We start from the raw sequence: 27,494 nt of genomic DNA, 5'->3' as shown, positions 1-27,494 counted from the left end.
CTATAATTTTGAAGTAAGTTTTGCATTTTAATCTGTATTTGTTATGGCACACCCACGTATATTCAAAGCAATGAACAAACTACTTCCACACAAAAGCTGGCGGGCAATTTTACTCAGTAAGTGGCGGATAATCATTTTCTATTAATCGCCAGCATTTGCTTCTACAACTCGGTGGGTGCTCAATGTTTGAGAACTCGTTCGATTGCTTGACACAAACGTTCAACTCCTTCCAACAAATCTTGGAGTTCGTAGCAGGCGACGCTGATGCGAATAAAGTTCCCAAATTCTCCAGATATCGATGTGCTGGGAGAAATGTTCAGTATCAATATAAAATAAGTAGGCTACGTGTACACTAAAATTATGCATAAAGCACTGTTAAAATAAAGCATGTGTTTGCCTAAAACTCGTTGCGTAACATTCTCAGATGCGTTAGAAAGCTTACGTATTTCCGCATGTGAAAGTAACATTAGATTTCTCGGATATTTTCAGGACATCTGCTGCTGCGACACCTTGTGGCAGTTCAATCCACAAAAACACGCCGCCTGATGGATGAGAGATCTTCACGCCGAAACTTTCCAACCGACTTTCAACTGATTTAATCACTTCATCCATCCGTTTCTAATTTGAACAAGTTGATGCAAGGTAAAAGATTTGTCATAACTTTTTTGTCAGCAGTATAGTTTTTTTGTCCAATAAAGGAAAACAGAATGATTACTCGAGTAAAATCAAGTAGAGAAAGGGAAAATGGGGCTTGAACCCCTGGGGCTTCGAATTCACATTCCGTTGAGGGCAAGTTAAATGTACAGAGTAAACAGGCTTGTTGGCTGGAGGTCATAAACCCATTCAGAAGTTGAAATGTTACCATAGATGACCCCTGTGCTATTCCATAAGCTAGAAGTGGTTAATTGACGATGCTGCTATCATTAGAAAGGTATCGTTTGCATACAGTTTTCATGCAAAACCTCATACTCCGATACCTTGTACACTTTCCGCAGATATTCCAAATGTTTGTCAAAGTCTCCGCTTTCCAAAACCTCAGCCACAATCGAAGAAAGAAAAGAACTCATGCCGGAACCGCTACTGATAAGGTAGGTGTCTTCCAGTCGCTTAGCAACGCGTTCAGGAAGCTCAAACCAGCCGAGTCGTAAACCTGGTCCAGCGATCTTCGAGAAACTTCCATTCGATACAACGTTACCTGACATTAAATGTTGCAGATTCAAGCTTTGCAACTTTCTAACTTGTAGATTTCAAATATAGCAAATATTGACCGTTCGGTTTTCGAGAAAATGATTAAATTACTTTATTTTTTCCCCTAAAAATGATAAAAGTCCTAATGCCACCGATTGGCAGCAAAGTTTAAAAATTTATGTTTCTTAACGCATGTGCAAGGAAATGTGTACCCTCGTAGTCTGGATCTTGCTTGTTATCGTAAGCAAACACGCGCTGAGGTGGCGGACGGAATTTTTCCGGGTCGTTAGGGTCGGGTTCGAAGGTCAAACAGTTATAAACATCATCACACACCACGAGAAGTTTGTGCTTTCGAGCAATCTCAACCAATCTCCTGCATTTTCCTGTAAGGTTGTAACACAATATTTGCATAAAATGATCCCTTAAAATTAGTTTTCTGAATATATTGCTGATTATATACACAACTCCTAAAGAATAATCTAATGTTAATAAATTCGATTTTTACCGGCAGAATAACAACGCCCAGTCGGGTTGTGATGCACAGGAATGACGTAAACCATCGCCCTGAATGGTTTGAGGGAAGTGAGTTTGATTTCTGGTAAAGCTGAGACTTTCTTCTCCAACTCGACAAGATCCATTCCATCTTCCTCCATCTCAATGCTTTTCACCGGTACCTTATTCAATATGCGTTAATTAACTCGTTGTTTTAAGCTTAAAAACGTTCTTATTGTGTTTTAATAATCTGTCCTTCGGGCACAATTAACGAGACTTTTATTGTCTGGAGTTTCACCTGCTATACAGCTGGGCTTCACCAGGTACTTATTGTGTGTTCTTCAAACAAACAGAACAACACAAGTGCATCAGCATGCTATCGCATGACGAGGCTAATTCGGGTTCACTGCTACTGCAGCTGCGGGCTGGATCAAATACATTTTTGATGCATTTTTGTTACCGATAAAATGATTTAATTTCCAACCAGCGTTTTATAGAATAAAAATATTGTACCTTTTCTTCTTTGATGACATTTTGAGCGAAGTTTTTGTATGTTGGGTTTTCGACGAAAACAACGCGATCCTTGTCCATAAAATAGTTTATAAGGAAGTCAACCCCGCCAGTGGCTCCGCACGTGATGAAGAGATCGTTTCTGTAAAACAAACCGTCGCAAATTTGACCTTGGGTTCACCTGTGACGTTACAAGATTCCAATGCTCTTAATTGTATTACTTGTCCACATGCTGATTGTACTGTCGGGTTAACAGGTTGCTGAGTTGTTCTCTGAAGAAATAACCGCCTCGAAGCGGGCTGTATTGCAAGTTTTCTTCAGACCGGTGTTTTTTTATCAGACGAGCAAAACCTTTCTGCAGTGAACAACAAAATTAATTGTAAAAACAAAACTCACGGTTTTACTAAGCTTCAAGCCAAACAATATACCTGTATGTAACTGCTGCGAAATTCATTTTACAGACGTTTTGATTGTAAGTACGATTGTAAAACATTTCATATTGAGAATGATTTTAATTACAATTGAAACGTCTGAAAATAATTCCGAAGCAGTTGCATGGGATGTATTGTTTACTTTGAGATACATTTCTCTGCTGTTTTTCAACAAAGATAATTTGCGGTACAGTAATTTGAACTGCTTGTTGTCTGATGCGTATGTGTATCTATTAAAAGCTGTAGTAACTAGGGATGGAAAAACGTTTCGACTTACACGGCAGAAACGAACTAAAACTTGTTGGGCCGAATGTAAGTATGAGGTGGAGAGTGTATACGTTGCAGATACTAAAAAATGAGGCTCGCCCAAGCGGTGACAACAAATTCTTTGTTATATATTCTTGCTTAATTAACACCACAGATATTGATGAATCATAGCGAATGTTTTATTCATAAAATCTCTGTTTACTTGAAACAAATCCAAGCTAAGTTGCAATTAAATAAAGTTTAATCAAGAAATGGTATTAAATTACAAACCTCCATGTGTTCAGCAAGTAGTTTCAGCAAATCAGCTCCTGGGGCTCCGATATTAAGACAAAATTGTCCCGGCAGCAATTTATTATTTTCTTCGTACTGATTTAGAGGATACGACTGCATTGCTTTATATTGAAGACAAACAAATTTCAATGTTTGTTTTCTGGAAACTGAAACACAAGACGAAGAAGCGTTACTCACGATTATAGTTTGCACTTGTTTTTCTGTGTTGAATCTGTAGGTTTTATGCTATGTTTACTCGAGATAACACAAAATTTAACTATGACTCACAAAGACTCCAACACTATGCAATTAGTAATTACTGGGTTGTATTAAAATTAGTAAAGCATTCGAATACTCACAATAAAAGATGTAATTTCAATGAGGCAGTTCAAGTAAATCCAATTATGCTTTATGAGACAGTATGAAATTTCGATGTTACGGTTCAGAAACTGCCTGGCTTTACAGCCCAAGCGGTCAATTATATCGATTAACTTTCATGCGTTTTGTCCGGGTAAAAATGTCATAAAACAAACGTGGATAACAAAGAATCATAAGGCTTAAGTCGGCTTAAAATTCCGGTGTTGCGAAGCTGACGAAGATTAATTTCTCTCACGAGCGAGAGTGGGCTTGTCAGATTAACGCACGAGTATCGTGACCAGGCGAATTACAGAGTGACGTGCCGAGAGAAAATTTACAGAGTGACGAATTACAGAGAAAAAAATCCGGTTTTGCGAAGCTGACGAAGATTATTTTCTCTCACGTGCGACAGTGGGGCGATCTTGCCAAACCAATCATTGCACGAAACATTGCATCTATGGACATAATTATAACGTCGTGCTTATTTCCAAGATTTGTCCTCTTCTTTCAGCATTAAAGTTTTGCAATCCGGCCACTGAGTTTTGCAATCCGGAAATAAAACGAGTGACAAATAGTTAGACAGTGTGTCTATCATTTTGTCTGGGCAAGTTGTAACTCTGACTTTAGGCAAAGTTCCCTGTACGCTGTAAATAGACGATATAAGTTTAAGCATAAACCTTTCTTAACTTTACTAACGCCAGAGCTGCCTAACTGTATTAACAGCACGCACCCGGGTAAACTTGATCTAGGACTTAGGGATCCGAGTTGACACAGAGCAATACAAACACAGGGTCGCAAAGTAGCTCAATTGCCACTTAAATGTTTGTTGGTGATTACTGGCTTTGAACTGGGTATATTAACAAATTTTACTTGGATATAAAGTATTTGGTATTAGAACGAGTATTTCATTTGTGTTTATAAAAAGCAAAAGTTCGTCACCGGCCATAAGTGGGCATCGGACAACAAAAAAAGGTCGTCGCATTACATTTATCGTTTTAATTTTAACACACCGGGATTCGAACCCGGGATATCCTGGCCACTAGTCCCGAATAGTTGACCCTCTATTAGAAGAGGGCGTCGGTTACAAGAGAATCTCACTTGTCTTCTTAAATTGTGGCCACAGAAAAATAAGTTGCAAAAATATAACAAATAATATTTCATGTAAGAAGCTATGTAGCATTTAACTGTAATTTAAAAACAATGACACAAAAGAGCAAATTGGTTTGTAACTTTACAGGCAAGTCCGTTTTTAAAGAAAATCCTGATAATATTTTGTAGATTAAACCATAAACAATTCAATTGTATATTTCCCTTTTATAAAACAATTAATCATCAATTTAAAAAGGCATTTCACAAATTGTTTAACTCCCAAAAAATAAAGTTTAAATTTTGAAAAAACGGTTACCCTTTAAGGTGCCCTGATTGACAATGCTCTTGGAATGAAACCAATCAGTGTTTTCACGCCACGTGTTTCTAATTTACTCCGCCTATAAAAACAAACTGCAGACCTTTGACACCATTGTTCTGTTATTCATTTGTTGGATTCACCTCTGTTTTTTCTTGGTTCTAGTTCTACTTGGTTTAGAAATGGAGTTTAATTACCTAAGGTACAGTATCCAATTAGATTAAGGTTTTTTACTTGACTGACGTGTAACTTTGATGCTGTTGTGCCTTTGCATTGAAGTTAAATTCTGGTAAATTAATGCGTGTTTTCCTTGGTTTGTTTGTAGTTTCCTTGTTTTCGTTGCTGCTGTCGGTGGTGGAAGATCTTGTAACCTGGTTTGCGAGTCTGGTTCGGTCTGCTTCGTGGAGTAAGTTTCAATGACTTGATTTATTGATAAGTGTATTCCGCACATGGAACTTGTCTGTCTTCGGCAGGCCTGATCACAATCACTGCAGTGTAAGCGAACTTGCCTCCATGTGCACGGATTACTTTTGTGAGAATAATGGAACTTGCCAGGTTGTGGCAACGGTTCACCCACACGAATCCGTCATCATCGAAAACACGTAAGAAACCCTTTTAATATATCGGTTACTATATCGTAAGTTTTGATTTGTAACCTTAACCACGCAATTTTTGTTGGTCCAGATGCATTTGCGAGGAGGGATTTTTGGGTGAAAAGTGCGGTGCAGAATGTCCAAGTTGTGATGAGGAGAAAGAATGCGTTTTGCGGTATGTATTCGCCCATTGAAGGATTCTTGCGCAAAGCATCAATTGCAAAACATTATCCTTAACCTCAGAAACGGTTCTGCTGTTTGTCAATTGGTGAAATCCGGTAAATTAGCGGATGTCGACGAAAGTGTGGAGATTGCACAGAACTGCACCAAGTCGCCTTGTGAGAACGACGGGATTTGCGTTAACGACACGGTGTAAGTTACACAAGACTATACAGATGACTGCACATTTAATGGTATTACAAACGTTTCTAAGTGATTTTTCGTTGTTGCAGATGCATTTGCAAGGAAGGATTTTTGGGAGCGAATTGTGGTGCAGAATGTCCAAGTTGTGAGGAGCAAAAAGAATGTGTTTTGCGGTATGTATTTTGCCCATTGTATTCGCCCATTGTCATAATTGTTACACAAAGTCTCTCACTACAAGACATTTTTCCGTTACCCAGAAATGGTTCTGCTGTTTGTCAATTGGTGAAATCCGGTAAAATAGCGAATGTCGACGAAAGTGTGGAGATTGCACAGAACTGCACAAAGTCGCCTTGTGAGAACGACGGGCTTTGCGTAAACGATACAGTGTAAGTTATTAAAGGCTTTAGACGTGACGGCAATTTAATGGTAGAATAACTGGTTCTCTTTTAGCAGTGACTGCGCTGACCTTTGATCGGCAACTTAGTAATAAGTAATTTTCCATTGTTGCAGTTGCATTTGCAAGGACGGATTTTTAGGAGCGAATTGTGGTGCAGAATGTCCAAGTTGTGAGGAGCGAAAAGAATGTGTTTTGCGGTATGTATTCGCCCATTGTCAAGATTGTTCCACAAAGTCTCGGTTGCGCAACACATTTTCCGTTACCTCAGAAACGGTTCTGCTGTTTGTCAATTGATGAAATCCGGTAAAATAGCAGATGTCGATGAAAGTGTGGAGGTTGCACGGAACTGCACCAAGTCGCCTTGCAAGAACGACGGTCTTTGCGTTAACGACACGATGTAAGTTGCAACAAGGCTACAGACGTGACGCTAAACCAGGGTAGTATAGACTATTTCTTTTTTCAGCTGCGTCTGCGCTGATGGATTCGAAGGAATTCAATGCGAGAACGTGGTGTGCGATGCGGAATGTGACGAAAATGAGAAATGCAAAATGAGGTATACGCGCATTTTTTCTGTAGCGAATTGGCGGCAACTTCAACCATGCATTTCTTAGGAACGGAAGCGCTACGTGCGTTACGATGGGTGGACGCCAAGCTCCGGGTTTAATTGACGAAAGTGTTTGCGAACCCAACCCATGCGGAGGTGACTGTTCTTGTGAACCATCCTGTAAGCACGAGCTTGGTTACTACTGCGTCAGCCAGGAGGGATACATTGGCAAGAACTGCGACATCGGTAAGTTTTAACATCTGTAGGTTCTACTGCACATTTTTGTTGTCGAACGATTATGACCGAAATATATCCGATATTGTTCTCAATTGCAGCCATTCCATTGGTCACATGCACAGAATCCAGTATTGTCGTAGAGGTCTCCGATGCATTCTACAACGAATTCGACAAGGGAATTGCAAACAGCGTTATATACGTGTCCCCTTCCCCAGACAACATGGGCTGCATTGGTAAACTAAAGTATTGAATTTCCACAACATAGAAATAAAACCAAATTCTTCCAGCCTACAAGAACGCCTTCAACTCCTACCGGTACGAAATAAGCCTGCCCTTCACCGACTGCATGACCAGCATAAACACAAACAACGTTGCGGCAGGTGGAATCGCCTTTGCCAACAAATTGTGGATCAACCGACAAACCGCCGCCTTCTTCGACATGCCAGTGCCCATAATTAATTTCACTTGCATCTACGCGAGGGAATACACAGCGACCACGTCCCTACAGCCAAGGTAAAAAGTTGCCGCACTTGAAAAAACAAATAGTGAGTTTCTAAATCGCATTGTTTCAACAGGATTGATGAGAACGTGGTGATCGTCAGCAGATCTGGTAACTACGCAGTTGACATGTCGATGTGCAAACAGCAAATCTGCCAAAGCTCTTGCCCTTCCTACTTGCAAGTTCAGAACTCTGCGATTTACACCATTGGGCAAATGATCCACTTCAACGTTAAAGTAACCACCAAACAGGTATTAAAGAAACTTACAGCACCAATGCAGTAGCAGACGTTTAATCTACTATAACTAGAACAATATCGTTGCTTAACTTTTATTTCTCCGCACAGAGTCTGGTTGTTCCCCAGCCAAATTTCGTGACCACTTTGGAGAAGATTTTTCTTTCCTGTAGCGCAGACAGATTCGATGTGGCTCAAATTCTAACAACAATGGCTGTTGCCGGGTAAGAAAACCTTCAAATGTGAAGGTGGAACTACGTCGGTGAATAATGTTACGTTTTATATATGCCAGAAGAACAGATTATTAAGTTACAATATGCCTGGCAGCAACAAAAACATTATATTTGGTTTGGAACTAGTTTTGAGCGACTTGTTTCTATTTAGCTGCCCCGATGCCAACCAGCAGTTCTCCTTCTCCATGACATCTGGTATGACGTCGACACCAGAATCTGTATGCGGTTCCATACAAGTTCCAAGAGCTACCGCTTGCAACAAAATTTACATCCACGCCGAAGTACTGCTTTGTTTGGCGGGTGATTTGCAGGTAAACAATAACACCATTCACACAAGCAACAATCTTGGCAAGCAAATACCTAATATTTCTTTCAGCAATGTCTAAATGACGTCGGCAATAACTTCTGCATCAACGCACGGAAACGTCGATCAGTCGAGGACGATGAAAACATGGCTTTCGTTGTCATGGGACCCATCACCATTATTCCCGGTTCAAAGGGAAGAAAAATAGAGAATCTTTACCTCGACGGAACCAACACCGGGGTCATGACCTTCGAAGATGACGTCGTGCAGTTACCGATCAAACCTGCCGGTGATTTCCCGATGTCGACGCAAGTCAATGACGTCACAAGTAAGAATCTTTACACCTTGGCAACATTACCATGGAAACAAGACCCAGCCACTATTAACAACAACCCAATGTTGTTTTTCAGACTTTTCCCCGATCATTTTGATCATTGGAATTATTTCCTTCACAATATCCTGCGTTACCGTCGTGGCTTTCATTCTGTCCCGTCTCTATCGGTCCAGGGTAGAGTTTCGAAGCGCAAAAGCAATGGAGCTGCTTCCACCAACAGCATAGTTCTGTTTATAAACGAATAAGAGTTTACTTTGTTTTTTTCGTTACGTTCCAATAAACTTCATCAATATTACTGTCTACTAATATCAGCGTTCAACTTGGGTACCCTCCACAACAGTGTTTCCCAACCGGTGGCACGAGAGCACCTTTTCTTAATTTGCGGATATAAAAGTACTCTCAAAATGTTGGAAATAAAGACGAATTTTAAATACACAGACAAAAAATATCGCCGCGACATCAAATAATGAACCCGCCCTCTACAGGCATCACCAAATCAAAAAAAAACCTGTACCCCGGAAGTAAAAAACAATTAGTTTAGCGCCACCACATGCCACAAGGCGGTTGTTAACGTTTGGTTGTCATAGAAACTGGTCTTGCTTTTAATCGGTTTTGGTGAAAGAGTTTTACGCAGTTCAGGCCTGTAAAGCGAAAAGTTCACAGCAAACCAGGCAAAAATATGGCAGCCGAAACCGCATCCGGTTCCCCGGACGTTCCTAACAACCAGAGGGAACTCGAAATTCAAAATGCCAAGGCATACATGTTGCAAAACAGTACAAAGACCAACACAAATTTGTGAGTAAATCTGTTTTGATTTTGTCGGGTGTTTCTGAAAATAAGACACTAACGCAACCGGATGCATGTTGGCCAACACAAGTAGTTTTAAAAAAATGTGTTGGTAATATTATTTCTCCACAGTGTCAATTCGCTAAACAGGTTAAAACCAAAATAAATGTTAGGCTACTTCAATATAAAAAAGAAACAGTGTTTAATAAAATGTTTAGTAAGAAGTAGATAGGCTAACTTGTATGTGTGCTTAATTTTTTTCTTCTTTGATCAGCTTCTATGATTAAAACCAATATTTGCACAGAGTGGTTAGAAAATAAAAAAGTAAAAGAATATTTTGTTTACAGATATGACCATCTTTCACGGGTCCTTACAAAAGTTTTGGATGAAAGACCAGAAAATGTTGTTGATGTTATCGAAGATATAAGTAACAAAGTCAAGCGGGAAAAGTTTGTCTCAAAAGTTGACACTATTCGTGATGAATTTGAGCCTTCCACAGAATTTCAACTGGCTGAAGTGCAGAAGCAGTTGTTTGATAGATCTGGAGATGCTGATGCTGAAGTGGTAATTAAAACCTAGATTTAGTTTAAAAATAATGTGTTTTGATTAAGAAGACCCCAACGAAGCAGCACAAGCAAAAAAAAATTAGTGAAATTTATGGTAGATTTTCTTTTGATGTGTTGGGATTGCATACATAATGACTAAAATTATGACCAACTAAATTATTTTCACCAAAAGATTCCTGGCAGCATCAGTAAGAAGTTGTTTGTGGAGTTTCTTTTGGCACAAACTTATGTTGTAAAACCTTTGTCAAACCTAACTTTGTGAAAGCTTAAAAAGTTTGAATTCATAAGTTGCTACTTTTAATTGTGTTTGTTCCAATTTAAACATTTCTGTTTTTACAGGAAGCGGAAGAAGAAGTAGAAACGCCACTCCCAAATGTTATGGACTTGGCATTTTACTTTGAACAAGCTGGCATTGGAGTCGGAAAAGAAGAAATGTACAGAATATTCCTCTCCCTCAAACAACTTGTTGACACTTACCCGTTGCAAACAGTCAGGTTTTGGGGTAAGCAACAACTTACATATGTTCTCAGACTGTTGTAATGATCAATTAAACCTTCTCAAGCTTTAACCCAAGTGAAATTTAAGTACCTGCATGTTCATTGGGTTTGTCAAGTTCAAATCAAATTGGTGTTTGAGACCTGCTATAAAACAGAATTTTTTTGTGCATTTGATGAAGGTTTATATAGATCAGCTATTGAATTATAAAAATGTTGCTAGCATCATTTTCGCTATAAATTGTTTTTAATCATACAATAATTTTGTTGTTCAGTTTCGACAGAATTACTGCATGCGATTCTGTGCTATGCTCACTAGAATAATCAAATTGCAAATAACATTCATGCATAAATTGTCATCATGATATTTCACCATTACAGGAAAGATTCTTGGGACGGAAGCGAACTACCTCGTGGCGGAAGTCCAGTACAGAGAGGGCGAAGAGGAGGAAGAAGAAGAGGAAGAAAAGGTTAGTTGTGTGATCTTCACTGCCAGATACTGATAAGAAATGTAATACCAACAAGGGTTGTCTAACCTCATGGTCCCACTAGTTTTGTTCAGTTATTGTCCATACCTAACACAGAATAAATTGGATTAATATGTTGTTTTCCAGGAGGAGGAGAAGGAAGAAGAGAAAGAGGAAGAAGAAGAGGAAGGTGAGGGAGGTGAAGAGGATGACATTCCAAAACCTGACTTCAAACCTCCAGTCGTTATCCCCAAGGAAGAGAATCGGGCCGGCACTAACAAATTTGTTTATTTTGTTTGCAACGAGCCAGGTGAGACACAGAGCATTTGCATAAGATTGGATTGAATTGTTTTTGTTTTTTTGGAAGTGATTGTGGGTATTTACATATACCAGAAATAGGCAAACTTTTGGACTTCATAGGCCCAAAATTGTCAAAAACCCAAGTTTAAAAAGGACAAAGAGTGTTTCCAGGTCCGATATATGCATTAAACTGCCCTGTTTATTATAATGATATTTTTTTCTAAATTCCAGCTTGATTTTTTATGTAATAATTTTACAGGAAAACCCTGGAGCAAACTTCCAACAGTCACCCCATCCCAGATCGCTTCGTGTCGAAAAGTTAAGAAATTCTTTACTGGCAAGCTGGAGGCTCCAGTGGTCAGCTACCCACCTTTCCCTGGAAACGAAGCAAACTATCTCCGTGCTCAGATTGCACGAATCGGAGCTGGAACTCAAGTATGTAACTTATTTTTAAACTGATCCAGCTAGGCTGCAATGCCTTGGCTGCGAAGCCTGTAAATGTAATGATCTTGATACGATAGCTGTGATCACCATTGCATGAAACAATACTGCGTTGTTATTTTCAAACTTATTTTAAGTTTTTTTTTAACAGGTTTAACAACATTAATTTATAAAATATAACGAATTATCCAGCCAAGACTTTGAAATAAAGTAAAACTCACAAACAGTTCATTTTTTTCCAAGGTAAGTCCTCTCGGATTCTACCAGTTCGATGAAGAAGAGGAGGAAGAGGAAGAAGGTGAAGGGAGGACTGACTTTGTGGAGAACCCAGATTTCGAGGGCATCCCCTTACGGGACTTAATCGATCCCTCAATGTCCAACTGGGTGCATCATGTGCAGCACATCTTGCCCCAGGGTCGGTGCGTCTGGTTCAATCCTGTGCAGAAAAGCGAGGTAACTTCACCCTCCATTTACTTCCAATTTCAGGACCACTTTATGTTTATTCAGTTTTCTTGTATGTTTGAAGTCAGTCAGTTATTCGGTTATGCAGCAATGGCATTAATAATGAACACAGTTGTGTTTGAAATGTCTGCTTAATATTTCCAGTATCTCAACTTTGGATTTTTTATTTCAAAGTAGTCTGTAATTATGACGGTTAAAGAGTAAACTATTAGCTGCAGACAGTCCACACTGTTCAGCCTGGTGGTTCAGAGCATGAGTTTTGGTTCGTTTGCTTCTGCTTAGCGTTTGTTAAAGTGGCAATGTAAAAAAAGCTTGCAAAGTAACATGAAAATCTCAAATTTCAAAAAAAATATCATTAACAAATTAAAAAAATATCTGCACGACCGTGGGAAGAAATTCATTTAACTCTTCCACAGGAGGAGTTTGATGATGAAGAGGAAGAAGAAGAGAGAGAGGAACCGGACGAACCGGAGCCGGAGGTTGGACCTCCTCTGCTTACTCCCCTCTCGGAGGATGCCGAGATCGACAACATGCCTCCGTGGACTTGCAAACTGACGTCACACCTTGTTCCGCAGTACGCGATCGCGATACTGAAGTCGAATTTGTGGCCGGGATCGTTCGCATTCAGCAACGGAAAGTGAGTGTTCTATTTGGAAACATGGTTGAATTATGTTCTAAAATTGTTGCTAAAAATCTTACCCAGAGTTGAACAGGGTTTGTTAAATTACAGTCGCACCACTTGCTATATAAAGATAAACATTTAGAATCAATCTTTAGTTAGAACTATATTTGAATAAGTATAGGAGTCTCAGTGTTATGAACAACAAAGACTTTTGGTATCTGATTTTTTCGGTAAGTTGTGCAAGAAAAAAACTCATTTCGTCAACGACTTTCACATATTAAACATTCTTCGGTAGTATGGAGTTTAGTTGAAATCCAATCTCAATCTACGGCCTACTTGCCCTAACCCTAATTCAAACCAAAGTGTAATGAAATTTGCCAATCCTAGGACAGTGACCACCAAGACTTTTATCCAAAATGAGAATCTACCATTGTAATCATGGTCGTTTGTAGCGAGTGGTTAATGTTAACGCTTGTTGGCATTTCTTCGTGTAGGAAATTCGAGAACATCTACATCGGCTACGGACACAAATACGCATCCCAGAATTTCAGTCCGGTGCCACCTCCTCCCATGCAGAAGGAATACCCGAGCGGGCCAGAAATTACGGAAGCGGAGGACCCCAGTGTTGAAGAGGAGGCAGCTCTTAAAGCAGCGCAGGAGGAGGCCATGGCTGCTGCGGAGGAGATGGAAGAGATGGAGGAAGAAGACGAGGAGGACGACTAAACTCCTCTTCTGATGAGGATCGATTTAATTTTGTGTCTTCAGCTTCTGATGTTGTTGTTTTTTACACATGTATTGTAGTCGCGATATATTTTTCATCGCTCTGTTATTGTTTACCGTTGTTGTGACTCCAATAAACTTTATACGGCTGCGGGCTATTCGGTGTGTATAAATGCCTGTGGGTCGATTCTAGATATTAGAGTACAAACAGCTGCTTAAAAATATAATGTTCAATTCAGCACAATTTCACATGTACGCTAAAAACAAACCGGATGTTTAACAGGTTTCTCACCAGCTTATCTATATTCAACAACAGAAGTAAATATGAGAAAGCAAATGTATTTCGCCTCAAAAAGGCGGTCTTGAAGGTCAAGTTTGGTGACACAAGACATCCTATTTCTCTCTGTTGTGTTAACGTTTGCTAGCAAGGAGACTTTACCCTGCATCACTTCAAATTCTGCCCTGACACATTCACTCAAATTCTGCCCTGACACATTCACTCAAATTCTGCCCTGACACATTCACTGACCAACCTATGTACAAGATTTTATTGGAAACGAACGAATTCTACAACTGATCAGGACACATTCGTGCACATTCTAAAATCGGGCTGCTATCTTACAGCAATTGATAACAGATACACAGCCAGCTTGGCTGTCAAGAGGACATCTGAGTGTTGTATTTATACGAATCAGCCATCCAACGCTTCTTCAAATCAGCTCGGCCACTAAAACATAAACAAGTTTGGTGGTTGATATCCAAAAATGACGAACAAGTTAATTTGTACAACAAAAACTTGAAGCTAGCACCATTAATAAAAAATAACACTGCATCCAAAATGTACACTGCAGTAGGTGTTTTTTTTCAATGATTTTTTTGCAAGATGCTGGGCTAGTGATACAAAGTAGCGCAAGATATTTGTATGTTAACCTACCGTTCATCGGCATTTCGTCGATCTGCGTGGAGTAGTACTGCTCAATATCTCGGAGAATTCGGATGTCGTCGTTCTTCACGAAGTTGATTGCGACACCCTTGCGTCCGTAACGTCCAGACCTGTTTAAAGAATGGGGATTAGTTTCGCCATATTTACTCATCCATGCTGTTGAACTGGTTTTCAGATCATTATATAAATTAATACAATGATGACTTGTAGCATAAGCAACATCAGGATTTGAACATTAAACGGCAAAGGATGACTTTATCTTAAAATACGCACACAAAGCACTTCTGTTCGAACAGGAAACTGATAATGCTCATTGGGGCGAAATATATTTTCTAATATTATACCCGACCGAGCTTGTATTAAAGCAAGTGCTTTGTGCGTGCTGAACATAATAATAATATGAGGGGTATATTTGTTCTATTGGCATATCATGTGAATTTACATTTATACATGACAGATGAAGGTCTGCCCAAAAGTAGAACTGGATGCTCTTTGCCACCGGTTCAAAGGTGATTAATTGATTACCTTCCAATTCTGTGGATGTACAATTCTCTGTTGTTGGGTAAGTCGTAGTTGATGATCAGTGAAACTTGTGGGACGTCAAGCCCTCGAGCCCATACATCAGTTGATATCAGAACTCGACTATTAGTAAAAAGTAAGTTGTGTTAAAACAGAGAAATATGGCACAACATAGCAGGAATTTTAGAAAAATTAACTTAAAATGTGACAGGCGAAATCACTGAGAAAGTACTATTTAGAATTACCACGCACAAATTTAGTGAAGACTATCGTGTAGAAGGAAATAAACAATTTTTTGTCTTAGCTACTTTGGAAACTTTTTAGCGAGGACATAATATCATCAATCTTGAACTTTTCAGATTGTCATTGTGACCAAATGCGGGTAAGATTTTGGCAAAATCTTTTTAAATAAAATAATGTAATTTTCTTACCTGGAACCTGATCTGAATTCCTTCATCAACTCTGTCCTCTCTTTCTGTGGCATATCGCCGTGCATGGAGGTCACTGTAAAGTTGGCTTCCCTCATCTTCTCTGTGAGCCAATCCACCTGGGAAGAAATCAAAGTTGATTTTATTAATTTGCCACTGATCGGTAAATGCTTACGGAGGGCCCAATGAGAAACAAGTTTGACCCTTGCAACATTTTAAAAACAGCTACAGAACTAAAAAATCATGTACTGCCAGTTATATTTAACAAAAAATTCCAAGTAAAATCTACTCAAAATTTAATCCCGTGATTGCTGTTTGTACTTCTAATTTTGTTGATATCAGAAAGTTTCTCAAAAAGTTTCCGAGTACACTTCAATATCACAAGCAAACTTAATTTTTACCTTTCTCTTTGTGTTGCAGAAGATGACTGCTTGTGTGATTGTGAGAGTATCATAGAGATCACACAAAGTGTCAAACTTCCATTCCTCCTTTTCGATGGCAACGAAGAATTGTTTTATTCCCTCCAACGTCAGTTCATCACTGCCAACAAAAATTAAGTAAGAACATGGTGAATTAAAGACAATCTTATCAATGCTAAACTTTCAGTTTCTGGCAGACTTTTATGTCAGTACATACAGTTTAGTATATTTCTGTTTGTATATGATCACGAAAAGCTCACCGTTTCACCAAAATTCTAATTGGATCCGTCATAAACTTGTTCGTCATTTCCAGAATTTCATGGGGAAGTGTTGCACTGATCAAAACAACCTACGCCAAAGTTGGTTTTAAAACTGATGCTAGGATTAAAACACAAAGTGGGATAAAGCATGCTGTGGTAAACAGGGTTACCTGAATTGCAGGGGGAAGGTATCTATAAACATCATAAATTTGCTCCTTGAAACCTTTGTTCAACATTTCGTCTGATTCATCCAAAACAAGCATTTTAATTGAGCGAGTTCGTAGACTTCTTCGTCGTATCATATCTAACATTATGGTCTTAGTTAATACAAGTAGTATTTATGCTAAAAATCATTTTAAACAAACATTATTCTCTTGTATGGTTTTCGTGGGCACTCAGTCGCAACTCAGTCAGTTAGTTCACAGCACTGGCTGAGCTTTTATGATAAAGCTTCTCCTTTTCTATTATGTGTAATCAACTTTTCCCAAGCAGTATATACTATAACATTTTATATTTAGCTACTTCTCTTACCAAACACACGTCCAGGTGTACCAGACACAACATGTTGCCCATAATCCAACTTTCTAATGTCTTCACCAACATTTGTGCCACCAATACAAGCGTGGCACTGAACTGACATGTAATCTCCCAACGCAAGGATGACCTGCAAGTTTTTAAATGATTTGAAATTGTAACAAAATGTGTTACTGACACTGATCTCTAAGTAGGCATTATTTATATGTTACAATACAGCCAAATACATTAGCATGCAATGACACTATATTTAAACAGTAAATTATTGCTTTCCGGTTGATTATGGTAGTTGACTTAATCTTCAAACTTCTACTTATAACCAATATCATAAAAATCACTGGCAGTTTTAGTTGAAATACTTTTCCACACTGCGTCCAAACCATAAGAGACCGAAACCATGACAAAATATTTGTACCTTTTGAATTTGTTGAGCCAACTCCCTTGTAGGTGAAAGGATTAGAGCTTGGGTGTCACGGAGTTGAGTGTCGATCATTTGAAGCACAGAGATGGAGAAGGTGGCAGTTTTACCAGTTCCTGACTGGGCCCTTAAAAGGAATTAAACACTAATTTGCAAACCAACATGAACATTCTAATAAAAAGTTACATTTTTGTGAGAAAATTGCAAGGATCTATCTCTTGGGCGCAAAATGTTTTCTTATCTGGTGTCCCAAATAAACAGAACAATAAACTTACTGTGCTATAACATCCCTTCCCTTCATAATCTGTACAATGGCTCTCTGTTGAATAGCTGATGGCTTTTCAAATCCTATAAACATGCAATTAATATTAATTCCACAACAAAAAAGAAATAGGTTAACAATTAACATAAAGTCTTGATTGTACAAGTTGTCAAGGATATTAACTTACCATAGGCATAAATTCCACGGACCAAATCTTCTCTTAATCCCATGGAATCAAAAGTAGGGATGACTTCAACGCCTTCCGAAGTTTCAAATTGAACTTTCGACAAATCATTTTCTTTCGCAACGTTACGACCGGCGCTACGTCCTGCCATCGTTATTTTAAAGAAACTTACTTTCTGTCGAACTTAGCCGTATTAGTAGCAACGAGCACCTTCTGTAAGAAGAAAACGACGTAATAATAATTGTCAACGTAACACGCACGCCACAATTTTCCAAAACCGCTTTCTGTAACGATCCCATGAGAGTAAAGGTGTTAGTCGTCATTATTTGACCAATCCATAGAATAACAAAACAACATTTTCGAAGCTTTGTGGTGTAAAGTACGGAGGTATGGCAGAGGTTTCGCCTAAAATTTAATTTTTGAGTTTCAAAACTTAGTAAAAATACTTTTGAAGCAACATCTTAAATTGTATGTTTTGCAAATACTGCACCCAAAATCATGCATTTAGCAGTATATTTAATCCACGCTTTCAAATATATTTTGTGGTTACAAAGTTGTTGCCAAGACTTGGTTCATACCTTCATCAGTTGGAGTGATGAAAATCATTGAGTAAAAAAATTATTTTATTTCCGCTTCCGCGCAAAATATTGGGGAAAGTCCCAACCTGTAGGTCGTTCGCCTTCCTGCTAGTTTTCTATTTCATGCAGTTCCGTGTTTTTTCTTGTTAAGTCGACGATGGGTGAGGAACAAGCTTTATTTTTGCAGCAAAATGCAGCTGACACACTACTGCGCAACACTTCTTCATTGCAGGTGCTGTCGAGCATGGGCTTCCCCAAGGAACGAGCGTAAGTCTTCCAAGATTAGCGAGCCTTAACTAACTTAAAATAGTAAGTTAAATACCTTGTATTCTTTTGCAGACTCAAAGCATTGGCAGCAACAGGAGATGCTGGAGTCCAAGTTGCATGTGATTGGTACGAACTGGAACGTTGTAATTAGGTTTAATTCAGGCCTAATTTCTAATGTTGTTACATAGGATTTTCGCTCATGTTAAAGATCCAACTTTGGATCAAATAACTCCAAGAGAGTTCATCCTATATGCGTGTCCTGCAGGTCAGTTGTATCTTAAATTCTGTTTTCTTTCTGTATTTAACACAATTTTCTGTAGGGCCCCTTGGTGTGCAACTTGAAGAGTTTTGGCAAAAATCCCTATGTTGTGGTCGAAATGGTGTACATTCTTCTTTCCCCCATGTCACAATGTGTTCATTCTTCAAAGTTAGTAATTATTTGCAAGTGTTTGATTATGTAACCTTGTGTTTTCACCGGTTGACTTGACTTACAATATTTTAAGTGCAAAGATGAAAATGTATCCAAGCTTGTGAGAGCGATGAAGAATGCTTGTAAAAGAGCATCCCAAGATCCCTGCCCCCAAACATTTAACCTTGAATATTTTTCAACACAAAACTATGTCGGGCTGTTCCTGGAAGAACAGGCAGCAACTTATCTTCGAAAACTTTCAGACTACTTTGCAGAGGAGGCTCAGAAACTAGCAGGTAAATAAGAATTCTAAGATGTGCTTCTGTTTACCTTTGTGTTTGAGCTTGTAAATTCAATATCTATAACATAGTACATTTATAGAGCAAAAATAATGATTTGCAGTGCTATGATGTATCTAAAGCATCATAAACTTATTACCATCTAAAAATATTTAAGTGAGGACGGGTCCGCCAGTCACCCCAAATCCAACTGGGCTGATTCCTATAGTCTATGTTTTGTAATTTTTGTGCAGATGTAAAAGTTGAGTCTCACAGCAACAAACAATTACACATCACCTTGGCTTACAAATTCCCAGCAAACAAGTTTGAAAAATTGGAAACTCTGGCCAAGCAGGTAGATCTAAAAAAACCATCGACTTGGGAAATCAGACTTTATTCCAAGGACCCCAAGTTTGGTGATTGTGAGGTCAGACATAATATTTGTAGTTTGTGTGTTTACTTGAATTGTTAATTGGAGTTTAAGGGTGTTATTTATTATTAAGGGTGTTATTTATTAACTAAATTTATTTGTTAAGATTATCAACTAAATCTTTGTCTTATTGCAATTTTTATTATATTTAAATTTCTTTGCCTGGGTTTTCTTGTGTTATTTTCTACATGTCGGAGTTACAATTTATATTCTTTTTTGAAGACTTTACGAGTTTTGTACCCCTACACTCCAACATCAGATAATCATCTTCAACTTATTAATGGCGACTGTGTATTTGTTGGACCTGAGGATGTAGCTAACTTATCAAAGTAGGTACAGAGTGTGACTGGTATTTCCTATGATACAATGTTTTTTGTTTACTACTTGCAATGCGGTCCATTATGTTTTCAAAAACAATGTAATTTTAACACTGATTTATTTAAAATATTTCACTTGTGAGTGTTGCAAATGTATGGGTGTAATGTTAATTGCTTCTGTTTCATGTAACAGTATATCATTGTTTGTAGATCAGGTTTCGAAGGATGGTTTTACGGAACGTCGTGGATGACTGGCTGTAGTGGTTTTTTTCCTGCAACTCATACAGAGAAGTCAACTGACACAGATACGTGGACCGTACACAAGTAAGATAAAATGAAATTTTACGCCTACTTGCAACACTAAGAAAATGGACAAAGAAAACTATATGTACCAGAGTTGAATTATTCATAAAGATAACTTTAGGATATTTGCGGGCTTTGAAAGTTGTCTTTACTAAATTGTAGTGGGTGTTTAAATTCTCCCTGTAACAACCGGATGCCTGCAGGCTAATTTTCATGCATGACATTATTTGAAGCATGTAATTTACATCAGGGCAGGTGTTAAAGAGGCGTTTTCCTGTTGTTTCTAAGAACTTGGGCAGCTATTAAAACGCATTGTTTAAAGCTTACTAATACACAGCCAAGATATCAAACACTTTTTGAAATGTATGGTTGACAGAAAAATTTTGTTTTTATGTTAAATATTGTGTAATTAAAAAATGTGTCATAAATGTGCTTCTTAGTTACATTTTATATCATGCAATCTTACTCTTTTTTATGCAACATTTATATATATATATATAAATACCACCAATTTATGAAATCAAACCCTTTTTTAAATTAGATTAAATTGATCGTTATGAAATCAGCCAGTACATACAGTTGATAAACTGATCGATTAAATATGTAGTGCCCCCTGCTTGCACTCGCAAGTTCAAACCACCAAGTAATAAATAAACAAACTGTAACCACACAACTCTTGCTGGTGCCATAGGCTATGCCTTATGCCTGCAGAAGAAAGTCAGCGTATGTTGTACAAAGTGTGATTGTTTTGTCACAGAAACTTTGTTGTTGTCGGAAACACGAGAGCAAGAAGTGATGCGAAGTTAACGCGGCGCTACTCAAAGGGTGCTGATGAATTCCACACATCTGGATACTCATCCTCACAAAGCCTCCTTAAAAAGGTAGGAATAAGTCAATATACTAAGACTTTCTCTTTTGTGCAATTAACTAGTGCAAATAGCACAAGGTTAGTTGAACCAGACTAGATAATAAACAGTTTTAAATACCCATAAACAATTACATTACTAAAATGTTCTGGTGCAAAATAAATAATTTTTTTTCGTATAAACAAATCTGCATTATTTTTATCATTTATTTCAGGACATGGCGACCGTACCAGAGAATTCCTCTGTTCCAAACTCTAAGGAACAAAATTCAAAAGCCTCCTCAAGCAATTCTGAGCCCCCTCCTAGACCTCCTAAAGATGATGTATATGCAATGGTATGATCATGTCAATTAAACTAGTTCAGTTACTCTTTAATGCTTATGTACATTCTGCTACACGGTGCAGGTTATTTGCAAAACAATACAGCTTAATGTCTGCACAATGTAGTTATATGTAAACATGTAGCACTAAATGCCCTGCATACAAGCAACACAACATGACACACACGTTGTTGCATGAATGTATATCATATTTGAATATGCATAAACAATAGAAGCAATAATTATTTCATTGACTGTGTTGCCCTTTAAAATATGGATTGTGAAGAAGTGAAATATTAAAGGGTAAAAGTGTATGTGATACCTTGTAAATTTGTTAAGACGAACTTTTTTTCCACCCAGGTTCAGAAACCCAAAGGTCAAACCCCTGTTTTAACGAAAGTCAATAAAACTTCAAGGAGAATTTATATTTTCCGACATTGTGAGCGAGTTGACGTCACGTTTGGAAAGCAATGGATACAGTTGTCATTCGACGAGAAAGGTAAATACCCCAAAGTGAAGTTGTTAATCTGACAATATGATTTACATGTGATAATTTCAGGTAATTACATTCGTAAAAACCTGAACATGCCAAAGAAGTTACCAAATCGTCTGGGTGGTCCCAGGGATTTTAACCATGACAGTCCTATAACTGAAATGGGCGTCCATCAGGTTAGTCATAACTAAATCCCTACTTGAATTATGCAAAATAGAGCCATACAATGTGATGGTTTTGGTTCATGAGGCCCACCTTTGTTTACATTATGATGTTCAATATTTACATCTTACATGGTTTATTGTAAAGCTTGTAAGACCACTTTGAAACTATAAAAAACAAAACATTTTGCTGAAAATAGATCTAAAATGAATCAACATGTGAAAGATTTTGTTTTCATGTTATTGTCTCTATGCCTTTTCATGAGAAGGGCATAGAGAAAGATGTTTGTTTGTGGTCGATTCACATTATCTCCGCAACAGCTGGCACTAAACATTACGGTTGATTCGCTATTGTCTTTTCAGCATTTATTATAAATGAAATGAAAGTACTTACATGACATATGTTTGTGGTACTTAAGGGATTTTTATGTACAGTCAAAACTTTCATTCTCAGGCTATGTTGACGGGACAAGCACTAAAACAAATTGGTGTTTCTGTTGAAAACGTTTACTCCAGTCCTTCTCTGAGATGCCTACAAACAGCCACAGCTATTTTGCAAGGTAAAACTTCCTTGACCAGTGTAGGCATTTTTCTAAATGTGATCCTGGTTTAATTATACTTTGAAGCATAATTGAATAATGTTCAAGCAATAGAGCCGATAATGTATAGTCACCACAAAGTGGAAGTCTTGTCGGCTGTTTAGCTGATAAGATCTTTGTAGGTCACACTATACCTGCACTAATGAGACCTGTTAGGTCGAATCAGTGACCCTTTCTGCAGCTCACTATGATAATTTGAGTTTTATTTTGAATTTAAATCACAACCTTTGAAAAAACAAAATGGAAGATTTAAGAAACTGCTGGTTCCAGGCAGTGCTAAAATGTTAGTGTGGACCAAATATTTTGTTGATTTAAGATAGTAAAAGTATTTGGTTTTAAACATCGTCCCACGAATGCTACTCATTAAGGTATGGAGCAAGATAGAAAACAATCCATAAAAATTGACCTCGGGCTGTACGAGTGGATGAAATGGAGTGCAGGTAAAATTTTTTTTAATTTTAACACTTTTTAATGCTAAAGGGTAAAAAATAGCTCATGAATGACAATAAATAAACCCACTGTTTTTGTAATGTACATGTTTATTTGTATATAGTTCCAATGTACTTCTAGCTCCTGTGGAACTGAAATATTTTTTTTATGTGCAACAACAGGTGGATTGCCCAAGTTCCTCGATGCCAATTCCCTCGCCACGTTCGGTATTAACGTCGACAAATCGTACAAAGCCAAGTTTAAACCAGACGATTTACCTTTGAACGAACGGTGCAATGATTACTTCAAACGAGGAAACCAATTGCTTAGCAGCATTATCAAGGAAACAAAAGGCAAGGTTAAATAGGCGCGCTTTGCGGGATTCACAGATAGCGTTTGTGCATTTTGGCAATATTCCACCTCGCCAGAGAAATATTGGCGTTGATCCGGTAGCGGTTTGCAACTATTTTGCGTTTCTTGCAAATCTTGCTGTGTCTATTTTGGAAATACCAAATTTCAGCAACAAGGCATTACACTACAGGCTTTGGCACGGAAAGCTTTTCTCTTGATGTGTAATACTAAATTAAGTTAACTTTTGTTGCACAACGTTATTCAAAAAGCATGAAGCCAATAATATGAATTAGTATGTGAATGCATACTGATATGGTCTCGGCAGTGCAGCCGGGCTGTTTGGTCGACAAAATCGTCCATAATCACACCAAGCTGAACTGATGAGAACTTCTACATCAAAAGTTTGCTTTCACTCATGTTTGTTTGTTTGCGGCCAAGACAATTTATTTCTTACCTTGTAATAGTGTATTTTGCCAAACTTGTGTCAAGAAATTCACCTTTTTAATCAGTAGTGTTTTTCAGTTGATATTTAGTCACGTGTTCTGATGATAACAGGTGTTTTGCCTTGCAGGAGACATATTGATTGTGGGCCATGCCGGTTCGCTTGACAGCTTGTCGAGGCAAATTCAAGGACTAAGTCCCAGAGCGATGCCGGAATTCGTAAGCATTGTTACAAAGGTTTGTGGCTCTCTGATAAGTTTGCCAAAAACATTTGTTGTCGTAAGCATGAGGGTCTGAACTTAGGGCATTTCCTGCTTTTGAAATCTTAAATGAAGTTTCCTGATTGAGTAACACCACGGTTTGTTTCAGACGCAAGCCATAGGCTAAACGTGAATATGGACAATAGCATTGTGCAACAATTACAGTTAATTAGGGGGAAATTCATAACCATCAAGTTACGTTAACCACCGTTATATATCTGTGGAAGCGAGGGGCCCGACATAACTCGTGTAGTTAATTTAATTTTTAGTCCCAAAAATGGTCAAGACATGTTTGTGATTGAGAGATTGGTGTAGTTTGCTGTATGGTTTTGTGTCCTACTGTTACATGACGCATTTTAAGTAAAAGGCAAAGATCGTGTGATCCCTAAACTCGTATGGCCCTGGTGCGTTTCACGGCCTGTACTCCCGCTTGAAGGCTTATCTTTAAAACTAAATTATGAAAAACGGGAATTAATGAACGTTTCACAATGAGGTAATTATATACCAGATCAGGGGGCCCCAAAATGTGTTAAAACTCTTACTTGCCACCGTGTTTTGTAAACCACATATACAGCTTTCTACTCATATCACAATGAGCTGTGAGTTGTAACGCCCCCTGATAAAATATCTCTATCCTTCACTGCTACGAATTCAAAAAAAAATGGAAGAAATATCATAGTGTGTTGATGATCTCTTGCTTGTATTCAGGTTCCTTACTGTGGGTCGATAGTCGTGGAGGAATTCCCGGATCTTGGTGTTTGGCAGCTTGTAGAACCACCTTACCCCTCTCTCATCCACGCACCCAACCCTACCTTTGACTGGACAGTTATGCAAGGATAATTCATCCGTGAACTTTATCTTCGGGGCCACGTGTTGATGCAGTACACGCACAATGGAAACTACCTGGTTGTTTTGTTGGTTCAATGTGAAAATGTGCCTTAGTTTCGTGTTTGTTGAAAATGTTTTTCGCTCCAACAATTCCGTTATGTAATATTGTTTGCAAATACTTCCGCAAACACTTCGAATTACAGTTAAACATAAAATTCTATTTGTCATTTGACACAAATTTTACGGATTATCTGACAAATTTTAGACACGCCATATACGCTCGAGTATTCATTTGTCTTGCATTACCTTCATCCCATACTTAATCAGTGTTTGAAAAGTACTTCATTATTTTCTTCGACATCATATCAAAACATCTATTTGTCGTCACAATATGTCGTTTATTTACCAATTCGTAACTACTCGAAGACATAGCGGTATATTTTTGCGCACCTATTCATTTCATAGTGTTTGTGAAAATGGAAATCATGCTGTTGTTGACGTAACTTTGGTTTGTGGTCATATAGTGAACTATTGATGGGACTCCGAAAACACCAGTTGTCATCTGTCCGCGGACAGACTATGCAAACTTTGCCTGTTTTGAGATTATCGTGTTGTCATCTGTTTTCTTCTTCGCTTAAACCAGAAAACGTTTACCCGGTTACGTGTCTGTTCATAATCTTTGTACACGAAATTCATCCTGGAACTTGCACTTTGCAAGATAATTGTTCATACTTGTTTTGCACTTAGCTCTACGTTTTATTTCGACTGGTCGTGTTTTAGTGAATTGTTAAACGGATTGTGTTAATTGTAGTTTGTTTGTTTCTTCCAATTCGTGTGCTTCTGTTGGTATTTGCGCTTCCTCGCTTAGTGGGCATTATAAACTCGACCAATCTCACTAAAGTTTGTTCTTTTCAGTGGGTTCTCAAACTTTTCAACAATTTGAATTCTATGGACCCTAGTTACAAATAACCCCTTAGGAACATAACTCACGGTTTTGTACATCTTTAGTATGAACAAAATAGCCCATACAATGCTGGAAAACTTCACCCCCGAAAATTCGGTTTGTAAATAACTTATTATGTTTATATTAGGCTACTAAGAAGATAACTAAGCTTCACAATTGAACTTTTTGTACTTTAATAATCAAAATGCATGGTGTGTAACCTGTAACAGCAGTGTGCGTAAAATGGACCAACATGATTGTTGTTTTTGGTGTATGTTGGTAATGGGAATCACGGAGTGTAAACATGAAGCAATCGTGCGAAATACACAGATGCAAAACAGGTAAGGAATTTTACCAACAAATTCATACCAACCAGATATCAGGCACCAATAAAAAAATGCAGTTGCGTCCCTCTACATATCTGTAGTGTGTATTGGTCTGCTTCGATCATTTATGAAAACATACACCAGCCAAAACTTCCATTAGACTCCATTAAATCGCTGGTTTAAATTATTTAGCTTAAAATAACTGTTATCCAAACCTGTCCAGCAAAACTACTCAACCGTAAAGAGTATGATTTTTATGGAACTGCAGCTTGGAACTTGTTGATCATCATTGTTCATCAACGAGAAATTTGTTATTTGTGACACGGGTGTTTTTCTGTGTAAAAAAGATGCCTTCCCGTTTGCAAGAAGCTGCTAAAATGTACGAGTCGTTGAAACACGATTTCACGAAGAAAACTCCGGATTTGGAGAAATGTAGCGTGCAGTTGCGTAACTTAAAAATTGCGTTGACTCAACTTAAGTTTTTGCCCTCCGATAAGAGTTCTTACAGCGACCAAGAGTTTGTTTTAGCCAGAAATGTTTTGGAAATCGGGGCTCAGTTAAGCATACTGAAAAAAGACATTCCTGCATTTGAACGTTACATGTCCCAGTTAAAGTGCTACTATCTGGATTACGAAACAGAAATCACGCATCTAGAGTCTCCATACAAGCAGGAGCTGTTGGGACTGAACTTGCTATGTCTCCTGGCCCAAAACCGTGTAGCTGATTTCCACACTGAACTGGAACGACTTCCTGCTGCTGACATTCAAAACAACGAGTATATTAAGCACCCAGTGGCTATTGAGCAATATTTAATGGAAGGAAACTACAACAAACTGTTTCTGGCAAAAGGTAATGTTCCTGCCGAGTCCTACAACTTCTTTATCGACATTTTACTGAACACAATACGGGATGAAATCGCAGCTTGCATGGAGAAGTCCTACACCAGCATTTCCTACCAGGAGGCTTTGCGGATGTTGTACTTTGAGGATCAGACTGAAATGAATCAGTATGTCACAAAAAAGAATTGGAAACTAGAGGCTGACAAATGCTTCCACTTCCACACAGCAAAACAAAGTGAAGATGCCCATTTGCTGCCCTCTGATGACCTTGCAAAGCAGATGATCGACTATGCCCGTGAACTGGAAATGATTATTTAAGTTTAAATATTGTTTGTTGAAAGTGCATTGTAGGAAATTGACATTAGCTCAAAATAAATGATTTAAAAAGTTCCACAAATGTGTATTGTGTTCAGTGGATTTCGAACATACGTTTTTGGTTTGTGTTGACCGCAGTACATTGTTATTCATTTTGAAGTAAAACTGCTACTAAATTTTTTGATCAAAATTGTTTTCAATGCTGCTTTAAATTGGCAACCACATACGCGCATCACAATGCTTGTGTCTTTTCAGGTA

General features: G+C 38.2%; 6 protein-coding genes across 6 annotated transcripts; 4 read left to right on the top strand and 2 right to left on the bottom strand.

Moving 5' to 3' along the window:
- Window positions 1–179: 179 nt before the first annotated feature.
- LOC145897079 (uncharacterized) lies at window positions 180–3,278 on the bottom strand. Its single transcript, XM_082985247.1, has 8 exons — window positions 3,159–3,278; window positions 2,412–2,545; window positions 2,194–2,332; window positions 1,694–1,862; window positions 1,401–1,571; window positions 978–1,195; window positions 443–618; window positions 180–303 (listed from the first exon to the last, which is right to left on the bottom strand). The coding sequence occupies exons 1-8, from the start codon at window positions 3,276–3,278 to the stop codon at window positions 180–182; spliced, it is 1,251 nt and encodes a 416-aa protein (XP_082841373.1).
- Window positions 3,279–5,102: 1,824 nt separating this feature from the next.
- Window positions 5,103–8,884, top strand: LOC145897077 (uncharacterized). Its single transcript, XM_082985245.1, has 18 exons — window positions 5,103–5,122; window positions 5,246–5,326; window positions 5,394–5,522; window positions 5,605–5,688; window positions 5,757–5,885; window positions 5,966–6,049; window positions 6,134–6,262; window positions 6,387–6,470; window positions 6,542–6,670; window positions 6,737–6,826; window positions 6,885–7,063; window positions 7,153–7,287; window positions 7,342–7,567; window positions 7,630–7,804; window positions 7,900–8,012; window positions 8,173–8,332; window positions 8,398–8,653; window positions 8,736–8,884. Exons 1-18 carry the CDS (start codon window positions 5,103–5,105, stop codon window positions 8,882–8,884), a joined length of 2,352 nt encoding a protein of 783 aa, XP_082841371.1.
- Window positions 8,885–9,270: 386 nt separating this feature from the next.
- LOC145898393 (radial spoke head protein 4 homolog A-like) lies at window positions 9,271–13,675 on the top strand. Its single transcript, XM_082986831.1, has 9 exons — window positions 9,271–9,454; window positions 9,793–10,009; window positions 10,351–10,513; window positions 10,887–10,975; window positions 11,120–11,282; window positions 11,532–11,707; window positions 11,957–12,166; window positions 12,592–12,812; window positions 13,292–13,675. The coding sequence occupies exons 1-9, from the start codon at window positions 9,339–9,341 to the stop codon at window positions 13,518–13,520; spliced, it is 1,584 nt and encodes a 527-aa protein (XP_082842957.1). The 5' UTR covers window positions 9,271–9,338; the 3' UTR covers window positions 13,521–13,675.
- A 375-nt stretch (window positions 13,676–14,050) lies between these two features.
- Window positions 14,051–17,731, bottom strand: LOC145898404 (eukaryotic initiation factor 4A-III). The gene is made up of 11 exons (XM_082986846.1): window positions 17,488–17,731; window positions 17,314–17,386; window positions 17,036–17,165; window positions 16,618–16,750; window positions 16,257–16,390; window positions 16,087–16,175; window positions 15,809–15,947; window positions 15,411–15,526; window positions 14,986–15,102; window positions 14,452–14,570; window positions 14,051–14,244 (listed from the first exon to the last, which is right to left on the bottom strand). Exons 1-11 carry the CDS (start codon window positions 17,633–17,635, stop codon window positions 14,228–14,230), a joined length of 1,215 nt encoding a protein of 404 aa, XP_082842972.1. The 5' UTR covers window positions 17,636–17,731; the 3' UTR covers window positions 14,051–14,227.
- A 431-nt stretch (window positions 17,732–18,162) lies between these two features.
- LOC145898385 (ubiquitin-associated and SH3 domain-containing protein B-like) lies at window positions 18,163–25,702 on the top strand. The gene is made up of 17 exons (XM_082986825.1): window positions 18,163–18,329; window positions 18,402–18,455; window positions 18,518–18,594; window positions 18,650–18,756; window positions 18,833–19,034; window positions 19,271–19,443; window positions 19,669–19,775; window positions 19,974–20,087; window positions 20,824–20,947; window positions 21,147–21,266; window positions 21,612–21,750; window positions 21,811–21,920; window positions 22,360–22,465; window positions 22,873–22,944; window positions 23,116–23,286; window positions 23,856–23,962; window positions 24,694–25,702. The coding sequence occupies exons 1-17, from the start codon at window positions 18,220–18,222 to the stop codon at window positions 24,823–24,825; spliced, it is 2,025 nt and encodes a 674-aa protein (XP_082842951.1). The 5' UTR covers window positions 18,163–18,219; the 3' UTR covers window positions 24,826–25,702.
- A 654-nt stretch (window positions 25,703–26,356) lies between these two features.
- Window positions 26,357–27,493, top strand: LOC145898413 (26S proteasome non-ATPase regulatory subunit 8-like). The gene has a single exon (XM_082986855.1). It carries the CDS (start codon window positions 26,430–26,432, stop codon window positions 27,237–27,239), a length of 810 nt encoding a protein of 269 aa, XP_082842981.1. The 5' UTR covers window positions 26,357–26,429; the 3' UTR covers window positions 27,240–27,493.
- The last annotated feature ends 1 nt before the right edge of the window (window position 27,494 follows it).

This window comes from Ascidia mentula, chromosome 4, assembly GCF_947561715.1.
Source record: "Ascidia mentula chromosome 4, kaAscMent1.1, whole genome shotgun sequence".
Taxonomy (NCBI): Eukaryota; Metazoa; Chordata; class Ascidiacea; order Phlebobranchia; family Ascidiidae; genus Ascidia; species Ascidia mentula.
The sequence above is the reverse complement of the archived record's forward strand: the minus strand, read 5'-3'. Positions and strand labels throughout refer to the sequence as shown.

Coding starts and splice junctions, on each gene's coding strand:
- LOC145897079 (XM_082985247.1), bottom strand. CDS start 3,278: ATGCAGTCGTATCCTCTAAATCAGTACGAAGAAAATAATAAATTGCTG. Junction 1,863..2,193: donor ATGTCATCAAAGAAGAAAAG/GTACAATATTTT, acceptor ATATTGAATAAG/GTACCGGTGAAAAGCATTGA. Junction 619..977: donor ATCTGCGGAAAGTGTACAAG/GTATCGGAGTAT, acceptor TGTTCAAATTAG/AAACGGATGGATGAAGTGAT.
- LOC145897077 (XM_082985245.1), top strand. CDS start 5,103: ATGGAGTTTAATTACCTAAG. Junction 5,689..5,756: donor GAGAAAGAATGCGTTTTGCG/GTATGTATTCGC, acceptor CCTTAACCTCAG/AAACGGTTCTGCTGTTTGTC. Junction 7,064..7,152: donor TGGCAAGAACTGCGACATCG/GTAAGTTTTAAC, acceptor TCTCAATTGCAG/CCATTCCATTGGTCACATGC.
- LOC145898393 (XM_082986831.1), top strand. CDS start 9,339: ATGGCAGCCGAAACCGCATCCGGTTCCCCGGACGTTCCTAACAACCAG. Junction 10,976..11,119: donor AAGAAGAAGAGGAAGAAAAG/GTTAGTTGTGTG, acceptor GTTGTTTTCCAG/GAGGAGGAGAAGGAAGAAGA. Junction 11,283..11,531: donor TTTTGTTTGCAACGAGCCAG/GTGAGACACAGA, acceptor ATAATTTTACAG/GAAAACCCTGGAGCAAACTT.
- LOC145898404 (XM_082986846.1), bottom strand. CDS start 17,635: ATGGCAGGACGTAGCGCCGGTCGTAACGTTGCGAAAGAAAATGATTTG. Junction 16,751..17,035: donor TGGCTCAACAAATTCAAAAG/GTACAAATATTT, acceptor AAAAACTTGCAG/GTCATCCTTGCGTTGGGAGA. Junction 16,391..16,617: donor TACACCTGGACGTGTGTTTG/GTAAGAGAAGTA, acceptor CCATAATGTTAG/ATATGATACGACGAAGAAGT.
- LOC145898385 (XM_082986825.1), top strand. CDS start 18,220: ATGGGTGAGGAACAAGCTTTATTTTTGCAGCAAAATGCAGCTGACACA. Junction 20,948..21,146: donor CACAAAGCCTCCTTAAAAAG/GTAGGAATAAGT, acceptor CATTTATTTCAG/GACATGGCGACCGTACCAGA. Junction 23,287..23,855: donor CATTATCAAGGAAACAAAAG/GCAAGGTTAAAT, acceptor TTTGCCTTGCAG/GAGACATATTGATTGTGGGC.
- LOC145898413 (XM_082986855.1), top strand. CDS start 26,430: ATGCCTTCCCGTTTGCAAGAAGCTGCTAAAATGTACGAGTCGTTGAAA.